Source organism: Rhinopithecus bieti, unplaced genomic scaffold (assembly GCF_001698545.2).
Source record: "Rhinopithecus bieti isolate Rb0 unplaced genomic scaffold, ASM169854v2 scaffold_34943, whole genome shotgun sequence".
Taxonomy (NCBI): Eukaryota; Metazoa; Chordata; class Mammalia; order Primates; family Cercopithecidae; genus Rhinopithecus; species Rhinopithecus bieti.
Window position 1 is genome coordinate 763,396 of NW_016815584.1, and position 11,449 is coordinate 774,844.

Here is an 11,449-nt window from a genome sequence, read left to right on the forward strand (position 1 = left end):
AGAAAGAAAGAAAGAAAGATTACAGTCAGGAGAGCATAGTCAATTCACAGTAAAATGAATAAGACTTAATGACCAGTGAATGAGTTGATGTCTTTTTAAGAGACAAGATGGGGCCGTGCACGGTGGCTCACGCCTGTAATCCCAGCACTTTGGGAGGCCAAGGTGGGTGGATCACGAGGTCAGGAGATGGAGACCATCCTGGCTAATATGGTGAAACCCCGTCTCTACCGAAAATACAAAAAATTAGCCGGGCGAGGTGGTGGGCGCCTGTAGTTCCAGCTACTCGGGAGGCTGAGGCAGGAGAATGGCGTGAACCCGGAAGGCGGAGCTTGCAGTGAGCTGAGATCCGGCCACTGCACTCCAGCCTGGGTGACAGAGAGCGAGACTCCGTCTCAAAAAAACAAAAAGAGACAAGATGGGCCAGGTGCAGTGGCTCACGCCTGCAATCCCAGCACTTTGGGAGGCCAAGGCAGGCAGATCTCTTGAGGTCAGGAGTTCGAGACCAGTCTGGCCAACATGGTGAAACACGGTCTCTACTAAAAATAGAAAAATTAGCCAGGCATGGTGGCACACGCCTGTAATCCCAGCTGCACAGGAAGCTGAGGCAGGAGAATGACTTGAACCTGGGAGGCGGAGGTTGCAGTGAGCTGAGATCACACCACTGCACTCCAGCCTGGGCAAGAATGAAGCTTCATCTCAAAAAAAAAAAAAAAAAGAAAGACTGGATACATGAGAACACAAAGAATGGGTATCAGCTGCCTATACAAACATGCTCAAGAGAGGTCCCAAAATTCTGATGTATAAATTTTACATGAAAATATCTTTTTAAAAATCCCCTTTTCAAACACTGTAGATTCAAAATCAATTCTAGTTGTAATCTGGTATATGCGGGTTAAAATACACAACTGACTACTTTAATGCTGGATCCAGAAATAAATACAGTTGTAGCAATAAGATTTCAATCCAGTTTGTGTCTTGTCAACTTCATAGTGATAATTATGTATTGAAGATAAAATACATTCACTATTAGGATGATTTCCTTAGAAATAATTAGAACTGAAAAAAAAATTACTCACTGTCTAGCTGTTGCTCTAGAATATCTCTTCCTGACTCCAAGATCTGCCACAGTTTAAGATATGCATATCCTACTTCTTCACATTCTTTCTTTTCTTCATCCAGAGGATCACTTACCACTGTAAACTTTAAACTAAAAAGAAATTGCATTTAATTCAGCACTGTTGATACTCTTAATGCTTCAAAAATAAAATAAGGATAGAAGTAATCATAAACAATACAACGTCTTCTCTGAATCACTTTTCCCTTGCCTCCATTTTACAAAATGACAATAAGCAAAAAAGTCAGGAATTGATATAAGTTAAGCAGTAACAGTCCTTTTAGAAGAGGGAACATCATGGGATGTGCCCATGAGTTCAAGACCAGCCTGGGTAACATAGGGACACCCTGTCTCTAATAGAAAATAAAAATAAAAATTAGCCGGGCATGGTGGCATGCACCTATAGTCCCAGCTACTTGGAAGGCTGAGGTGAGAAGATCACTTGAGCCCAGGAGGTTGAGGATGCAGTGAGCTGTGATCATGCCACTGCACTTCAACCTGGGTGACAGAGCAAGACCCCGTCTTTAAAAGAAAAATGTTGGCCGGGCACGGTGGCTCAAGCCTGTAATCCCAGCACTTTGGGAGGCCAAGACGGGCGGATCACGAGGTCAGGAGATCGAGACCATCCTGGCTAACCCGGTGAAACCCCATCTCTACTAAAAAATACAAAAAACTAGCCGGGCAAGGTGGTGGGCGCCTGTAATCCCAGCTACTCGGGAGGCTGAGCCAGGAGAATGGCGTAAACCCAGGACGCGGAGCTTGCAGTGAGCTGAGATCCTGCCACTGCACTCCAGCCTGGGCGACAGAGCAAGACTCCGTCTCAAAAATAATAATAATAATAAAAAATAAAAGAAAAATGTAAAAGGAAAAGAAACCCTGTACTGATTAAGCAGTCACTCTCCATTCTCCTTCCCTAGCTCCTGGGAATCACTAATCTACTTTCTATCCCTCTGGATTTGTCTATTCTTGACTTTTCATATTTTTATTAATTTTTAAAAGCAAATATTGATAGCTAATACAGAGTGCCAGGAATAGGACTCAAAATTCAAGCTCTTAAAAAGCACAGCTAAATACGATTAAACTGAAACAAACGAATTACTTTAAAGGGATCCATTCTCAGCCCCTTAGGCAATATTCATTTGTAACTATGTTTCTATGCCATTATTGAGAACTTCAACAATGCAAAGGGATAATGCTGACTCCCTCATCCCAATTTTCATAGGAAAGGGTTGATAACTAGCATTCTAATGTGCCAGGCACAATACCAAGTGCTTTACGTAAACTATATTATCTCAGTTTTATTCTCACAAGAGCGTGCAAATTAAGTAATGTCAAAAAGATCAAAGAGCTAGTAAGGCAAAGAGTCTGGAATAAAAACAAGGTTGGTGTGATTACAAAACCTGTTCTGTCTGCTAGACCATACTGGCAAAAAGAAAGCCACAGGTAATACCAATCAAATCTAAAATTGAGTAGAAAATGATTATCACTGTAAGGGAATAAGGGAAGAGAGAGTTCTGGAAATGCTAGGACCAAAAGAAAAAGCAAAAGCTAAATTTAACATTGGCACAGAAAGGAAAGGACCAAATCACTTTCCATTTCCAAAAGTTCTCTGTAAGCTTATATCTGTTTAAGCCCACAGTGATACTGAACTCAGATTCACCGTTTGTTCCATCTGGCTCCTTTTTCAGTTCTTTCTGTGACCAACCAAAGACAAAGTAAAAGCAGATCAAACAAATGTATTGGGCCTTTCAAAAAGTGCTTAAAACACCGGGCTGGGCACAGTGGCTCACGTCTGTAATCCCAGCACTTTGGGAGGCAGGGCAGGAGGACTGCTTCAGCCCAGGAGCTGAAAGACCAGCCTGGGCAACATGGTGAGATCCTGTCTCTAAAACAAACAAACAAAAAATTTAAAAGTAAGATAAAATACCAGCTCCATATTATTTCTTATGCACACACATGCAGAGGCGGTATGTATGCCAGATTTCAAAAACAAAAACCATATGCCTATTTAAATTTGAATTTCAGCTAAACAACAAATAACTTTTTTTTTTAGAGGCAGAGTCTTGCTTTGTCACCCAGGTTGGAGTGCAGTGGCACGATCTTAGCTCACTGCAACCTCTGCCTCCCAGATTCAAATGATTCTTATGCCTCAGCCTCCTGAATAGTTAGAATTACCAGCATGTGCCAACAAGCCCAGCTGATTTTTTTTGTTTTTTCAGTAGAGACGGGGTTTCACCATATTGGCCAGGCTGGTCTCGAACTCCTGGCCTCAAGTGATCCGCCTGCCTTGGCCTCCCAAAGTGCTGGGATGTGAGCCACCGCACCTGACCAAATAATTTTTTTTAGGATAAGTATGTCCCACATTTTATCTGGAAACTCTAAAAGGAGGCCTTCTTCAGATTATTGGAATAATGACAACCGGCTTTCCTAAAACTTTAAAGGAGATCTAAAATTTACTTAGTTATGTCAATATCCAAAAATTCCTGTTGGCCAGGCATGGTCACTCACACCTGTAATCCCAACACTTTGGGAGGCTGAGGCAGAAGGATCACCTGAGGTTGGGAGTTCAAGACCAGCCTGGCCAACGTGGCAAAACCCTGTCTCTAATAAAAGAACAAAAATTAGCCAGGCATGGTGGCGCACACCTGTAATCCCAGCTACTTGGAAGGCTGAGGCAGGAGAATCACTTAAACCCAGGAGGCGGAGGTTGCAGTGAGCCAAGATTGCACCACTGTACTCCAGCCTGGGCAACAGAGCAAGACTTCATCTCAAAAAAAAAAAAAAAGAATGTCAACACTTTTTGCTCATTCCATTTGGGCGTTGTCAGTATTCAAGTAAACTGTGCTACAAAAAAAGGGCCCATCAGGCTGGCATGGGTGAGAAGTGAACTAAACCTATAAGATTATGGGCTGGGCACGGTGGCTCATGCCTGTAATCCCAGCACTCTGGGAGGCCAAGGAGGGCAGATCACTTGAGCTCAGGAGTTCGAGAACAGACCGTGGGCAACATGGCAAAACCCTATCTCTCCTACAAACACAAAAAATTAGCCGGGCATGGTGGCACATGCCTATAACCCTAGCTACTTGGGAGGCGGAAGCACAAGATCCCTTGAGTCTGAGGAGGCGGAGGTTGCAGTGAGCTAAGATCGCGCCACGGCAGAGTGAGACCCTGTCTCAAAAATAAATAAATAAATAACCTATAAGATTACATACTTGATTAGGTAGTCACAAACATAAATTATATTCAAGTACATAGGAAATTCATTAAGAGTAAATTAACTCAAAAAAAGTCATTAAAATATTCAGCATCAGCACAAAATCAAACTCAAACTTTTGAATTTCTGTCTCAATATCTCCTTTGTTTCAAAGTGGAAAGCAGATGCTTACTGTCCTTGATCAGGATCTTGTCCATTCAGCATGTTGAACAGAAACTGCCTTCGGTCTTGCTGCTCCTGTGGGTCCAGGTCTATTACTGTATTAAGGGTCAGAGAAAAAAGCAAAGAATCATATATTATTGCAGTGTGAGCCTCAAGACTTTCATAAGTGGTATTCATGGTAGTTTTCATGAAAAGATTAGACTCCTTGCCTGGATCTAGAATAACATGGACCAACTGCTTTGAAAATCATATGTGTGTGTGTGTGTGTGTGTGTGTGTGTGTGATAGATTCTTACTGTGTCAGGCTGGAGTGCAGTGGCGTGATCTTGGTTCACTGCAGTCTCCACCTCCCAAGTTCAAGTGATTCTCTTGCCTCAGCCTCCCGAGTAGTTGGGATTACAGGTGCACCCCACCACGCCCAGCTAATTTTTGTATTTTCAGTACAGACAGGGTTTCGTCATGTTGACCAGGCTGGTCTCCAACTCCTGACCTCAAGTAATCTGCCCGCCTTGGCTTCCCAAAGTGCTGGGATTACAGGCATGAGCCACTGCACCCAGGCTCCTTTGAAATTCTGAATGAAAAAGATTTCCACACTTGAATCAAATATGACGGTAGGAAAAAAGATTTCATGCATGACTTTCTCAAATTTTCACTTATGATATGCTCTTTCTTTAAAAACTACTGAAAATATGGGAGCCGCGCTGGCTCAGGCTGGTTGCCCTGGCACTCTGAGGGGCGAGGCTACACGTTCGAAGCCAACCTGGTCAACACTCATTAAAAAATAAAAAAAATTTTTTAAAAACAACTGAAAATATGATCCATTAAAATAAGAAAATAAATCAGAGGATGACCAGGAGATAGTAGATCTGGTATAGGAGAGAATTTGATCATATTCTCCATGAGCAGCAGTGATAACGGAAGAGTGGGCTAGAGCAGAACAAGAGGACAGAGAGAGGTCTTCAGGGAAAAAATGGATGAGTAGATAATGTGACAGGTTTATTTGAAAATGTGGGAAAGCTGTTGGAGGACAGGAAAATAATTACAATATGTACAATGAAAATCAGGCAAATGAAAAATTGCCTCAAAAAATACGTGAAAAGAAATATAATCATTGCATACTACTTGGTTCTACAAGACTTAATATTTACATATCCATAATAACAGAACCAATTTAAATTGATTTAAATGAAAATTATGATACAATTATACGGGAAGGAAGGGACATGAGTGTAGTGCAAAAGAGCTAACTTTTAAGGTCCAAGATAGGAAGTCTAAAGCCAGTGAATCAGGAAATTGCAATAGAAATGTTACTCAGAAGCCAGGTATGGTGGCTCATGCCTGTAATTCCAGCTACTCAGGAGGCTGAGGCAGGAGGATCATTTGAGTCCAGGAGTTTGAAACCAGCCTGAGCAACATGTTCAGACTCCATCTCAAAAAAAAAAAAAAAAGGAAAAGAGAGAGAACAAAAATCAATACTCAGAAATATGATGGAGGTAAATAACAGAAGAAATGGCTGAGATAGGATGGGCGTGGTGGCTCACGCCTATAATCCCAGCACTTCGGGAGTCCAAGGCAGGCAGATCACTTGAGGTCAGAAGTTTGAGACCAGGCTGGTCAAAATGGTGAAACCCTGCCTCTACTAAAAATACAAAAAACTAGCCAGGCACAGTGGTGTGCACCTGTAATCCCAGCTACTTGGGAGACTGAGGCACGTGAATCGCTTGAACCTGGGAGTCAGAGGTGGCAGTGAGCCAAGATCACATCACTGTATTCTAGCCTGGGCATCAGAGAGAGACTCCATCTCAAAAAGTAAAAATAAATATAGCTGAAATATGGAAAGCAGTGGATTGAGGAAGGGTGGGAACAGGGGAAGTGATTTGTGAAGAGGTGGAATAAAGGACTGCTAAATGTAAAATGTTTAGCCCCATTTGATGTTTTTAAACCACATGCACACAATACTTTGAAAAATAAAATAATAAGATGAAATGGTTGGATTCACCCCACAAAAATCCAGAGTAATTCTGACCCTCAGTCTCAATGTTCATCAGACTTCCTCACCCCAGTAACCACACAGGATGCCTCACCCTTGCTAAAGTGAAAGTAGATTTCTTCTCCTGCCCTAGGCTTCCTTAGGGATACTGGAGTCTCTGTCTCCGACAAGGGTAGGTCGTAGAATTTGTACTCCACATACACCTGTTTTATGTTCTCATCAGACATTACTTCTGCCTCTGGGTAGAAGGCCAGGGAGACAATTTCAATGCACATCTTCTCTGAATCCTGATAAGGAAAATTTAGTTTATTTAGTTCCTAAAGGTTAGTGAGGCTCCAAGTGCTTATACTCCATCCAATTAACACATTACAGTACTCTCTAGAAATCAACCATAGGCATAATCTATCTACTATATTATTCCCTGAGAATCCTTTTATAGGTAAAACTGGCATCAAAAGACAACTTGGCTTCATTGCCATAGCTAATCGATAGGAAATTTATAAAGAGAACCCAGTTCTTCTCTCTCACAGTCCACTGGATCATTTCTCCAGGCCAGTCTTTCTCAGGCATCTCCACATATAGAAAGAATTTGTAAAATGTCTGATTTGGAGGGGTGGGGAGGGTGGATAATGGGAGGTTGTCTGGTAGGAACAATGTGCATTGCTCCAGGCTTCACCACAGTGGAATATATCAATGCAGCAACATTGCGCTTGTACCCAATGATTATATACAAATAATACATTTCTAAACAGATCGCTATTTTTCAACTTTTTTCTTTTTTTTTTTTTTTTTTTTTTTTTTTTTTTTTTTGAGATAGAGTTTTGCTTTGTTGCCCAGGCTGGAGGGCAGTGGTGTGATCATGGCTCACTGCAGCTTTGACATCCCAAGCTCAAGCAGTCTTCTCACCTTAGTCACCCAAGCAGCTAGGACCACAGGTACACCATCACACGGGGACAATTATTTTCATTTTTTTAATAGAGATACGGTCTTGCTATGTTGCCCAAAATGGTCTAGAACTCCTGGACTCAAGCAATCTGTCCACCTCGGCCTCCCAAAGTGGCTGGGATTAGAGGCGTGAGCCACTGCAACTGGCCACAACTTTCTTAATGAAAACCAATCTAGGCCGGGCGCGGTGGCTCACGCCTGTAATTCCAGCACTTTGGGAGGCCGAGGTGGGCAGATCACGAGGTCAGGAGGTCAAGACCATCATTAGTAACACAGTGAAACTCCGCCTGTACTAAAAATACAAAAAATTAGCTGGGCATGGTGGCGGGTGCCTGTAGTCCCAGCTACTCGGGAGGCTGAGGCAGGAGAATGGCGTGAAACCAGGAGCAGAGCTTGCAGTGAGCCGAGATTGGGCCACTGCACTCCAGCCTGGGTGACAGGGCGAGACACCGTCTCAACAAAAAAAAAAGAAAGAAAAGAAAACCATCTAGTATTTTCCTGAAGTTAGGACCTAAAAGACCTCCTGATTGATACTGGAGATTCAGTAGCTGCTTCAGCCACTATAGCAAAGAGCTGCCCAGGGCTTCCCGAGCCCACCCAAGTGCATGCCACTGAGGAGGCCACCCAGACCTCCCTGCCCTCCCACAGGAACTCCAATATTTTCAATCCCACTTCAGAGTCGCCGCCATCACCCTGTCCTCTCTTTTGATTGTCCCTGTGTGCATGTTGGCATCAGGGATACCAGGAGGAGGTTTCCAGAAGTACACCAAGGCCGACAGAAGTCTCCTCCTTCCACAGTGTGGCAGGCAAGTCAGCATCATGACACCAGTAATGAGTCAATCCAGGATGGTTCCCTACCAGCTGTAGCTCTCACCCCGGCATCTGTGAGTGACCTCCTGTAGGCTTCTTTTCGCTAGCCAATGCCCTTACTTCTCCAAAGACCTGCTCTTACACCATCTTTTCTTCTTTTAGAAAGCAAGTGGAGCTCCTGTACCTGCCCCTAAGAAATTTAGCGGGCAAGATCTCTCAATGATTCTGCATCAGAATCATCTGGGGTGCTTCTTTAAAATGAAGATATTTGGCGGGGCGCAGTGGCTCACACCTGTAATACCAGCACTTTGGGAAGCTGAGGCGGGCAAATCACCTGAAGTCAGGAGTTCGAAACCAGCCTGGCCAACATAGTGAAACCCCATCTCCACTAAAAATACAAAAATCAGCCAGGCCGGGCGCGGTGGCTCACGCCTGTAATCCCAGCTCTCAGGGAGGCAGAGGCGGGAGGATAGCTTGAGCCCAGGAGTTCGAGACCTGCCTGGGTAAAACAGCGAGACCCCGTTCCCCAAAAAAGGAAAAAAAAAAAAAAGACAAAAAAAAAAAAAATCAGCCAGGCGTAGTGGCTCATGCCTGTAGTCCTAGCTACTCGGGAGGCTGACATATGAGAATCGCTTGAACCTAGGAGGCGGAGGTTGCAGTGCCACTGCACTCCAGATTGGGCAACAGTGTGAGACTGGGTCTCAAAAAAAAAAAACAAAAAAAAACTATATTTGACGTTTTCCTCTTAATAACCCTCCCACAACATCCAATTCTCCCACACATTAAGAAAACCATTGACTATACAGTGTTTTCAAAAATCTGAGTTTTTTGACATTTTGATGGGTCAGATTAGTGGGTTTCACTAGCTTTTTAAAAAAGAAACAATAGGTAAGGATAGACAGGATTAGACAGTATACAGTGGAATAGGAGAACGCATGGCAAATGTTAATAGTAAGCCTGGTTTCTTGAAACTTTGTTCTTTTATGAGTGTATTGGATACTGAAGAAACGTATTTCTCATAGTGATTGCTATAAAAAATGTATAAAAGCCTCTGTGTTACATCAGACTGTCTAGAGTTGCTCCTGGGAATCTGTATTTATTTATTTACTTAGAGATGGAGTCTAGCACTGTCATCCAGGCTAGAGTGCAATGGCGCAGTCTCAGCTCACTGCAACCTCTGCCTCCCTGGTTCAAGCGATTCTCCTTCCCCAGCTTCCTGAGCTTGGACTACAGCATGTGCCACCATGGCCGGCTAATTTTTGTATTTTCAGTAGAGATGGGGTTTCGCCATGTTGCCCAAGTTGGTCTCAAACTCCTGGCCTCAAGTGATCCACCCACCTCGGCCTCCCAAAGTGTTGGGATTACATGCGTGAGCCACTGCGCCCGGCCCCATTAAAATCTACGCAGAGTATCTAGTGCCTGGCACACAATATACACTCAGTAAAACTGTATTAAATGTTACCTTGAGCAAGCCCTTCTCCCTTCACTGTCCTCGTTTGAAAGGGGATGGGGGGATAATAATATATATGTAAGCAAGAGAAACCGTAATTTCCTTTTGATTTCCCACACCTCAGGTAAATCAAACTCTTTCCTACCTCAGGGCCTTTACACTTACCAATTCCTTTGCCTGAGATGAGTACAGTCTACCCAGTACATGGGTAGCTCTTCCCTTCTCATTCTTCAGATTTCAGTTCAAACGTCCCCTCCTCAGAGAAATCTTTCCTAAGGAAACACCTATCCTAGTTCAAGCCCCCCATTGCTATTATATCGCCCTTTTTATTTCCCTCATAATACTTAGAATCTCAGAGCTATCTGCTTTACTTTTTTTTTTTTGAGACGGAGTCTCGCTCTGTTGCCCAGGCTGGAGTGCAGTGGCCAGATCTCAGCTCACTGCAAGCTCCGCCTCCCGGGTTTACACCATTCTCCTGCCTCAGCCTCCCGAGTAGCTGGGACTACAGGCACCCGCCACCTCGCCCGGCTAGTTTTTTGTATTTTTTTAGTAGAGACGGGGTTTCACCGTATTAGCCAGGATGGTCTTGATCTCCTGACCTCGTGATCCGCCCGTCTCGGCCTCCCAAAGTGCTGGGATTACAGGCTTGAGTCACCGCGCCCGGCCTCTGCTTTACTTATTTGCTCACTGATGTACATGTTTTCCCTCAGAAGTATGTGAGATTCAAGAGAGAAGAGACCAAGTCTGTCTTAGCCACCATTTTGTGCCCACAGAGTCCGGCGGTTATTAAAACAGGCGCTTCATAATTACTTGAAGGAAAGAATAACTCATAAGGCTGCTGTGAAGCCCGAGAGAGTCATGAATAGCAACCACTTGGCACACAGTATGAAATCTCAATCATTACCCATTAGAGTTCTGTCTAAACGAAAGGTCATGTATTATTTTAATGCACTACCGAGCAGCAGTTAAGAGGAAAGAACTATAAAAAGCTAAATATATCAACATGGATGGAACCCCAAAACACTACTGATTGAAAAATACATGTTTCATAACGTTACCAAAAAAGAAAAAAAAAAAGAGTAAAACTAAATACAAATTACATAGCACCTTCCTGTACATCTAAAATTATTTTTCTTTTTTTTTCTTTTCGAGACCGAGTTTCACTCTGTCGCTAGACTGGAGTGCAGCGGCGCCATCTCGGCTCACTGCAACTCTGACTCCCTGGTTCAAACGATTTTCCTTTCTTAGCCTTTCGAGCAGCCGGGATCACAAGCATGCGCCACCACGCTCAGCTAATTTTTGTATTTTTAGTAGAGATGGGGTAAACCCCATGTTGGCCAGGATGAACTCGATCTCCTGACCTCGTGATCTGCCCACCTCAGTCTCCCAAAGTGCTGGGATTTACAGGTATGAGCCACCATGCCTGGCCTTAAAATTATTTCAAAATAAGGTTTTAAAAAAGAATATGTGAGGCCGGGCGAGGTGGCTCAAGCCTGTAATCCCAGCACTTTGGGAGGCCGAGACGGGTGGATCACGAGGTCAGGAGATCGAGACCATCCTGGCTAACACGGTGAAACCCCGTCTCTACTACAAAATACAAAAAACTAGCCGGGCGACGTGGCGGGCGCCTGTAAGTCCTAGCTACTCCGGAGGCTGAGGCAGGAGAATGGCGTGAACCTGGGAGGCGGAGCTTGCGGTGAGCTGAGATCCCGCCATTGCACTCCAGCCTGGGTGATAGCAAGACTCCGTCTCAAAAAAAAAAAAA

At 43.8% G+C, this 11,449-nt stretch overlaps 1 protein-coding gene across 1 annotated transcript in view; it reads right to left on the reverse strand.

Annotated features, from left to right (window-relative positions):
• The window catches only part of RPGRIP1 (RPGR interacting protein 1), a 71,523-nt gene that overhangs the window by 4,869 nt on the left and 55,205 nt on the right, over positions 1-11,449 (reverse strand). Inside the window, exons 21-23 of the mRNA XM_017853419.1 lie at positions 6,574-6,766; positions 4,501-4,585; positions 1,077-1,207 (exon numbers count right to left, since the gene is read on the reverse strand). Of these exons, the coding sequence (XP_017708908.1) occupies positions 1,077-1,207; positions 4,501-4,585; positions 6,574-6,766 (409 nt within the window). The remainder of the gene's footprint in view (positions 1-1,076; positions 1,208-4,500; positions 4,586-6,573; positions 6,767-11,449) is intronic.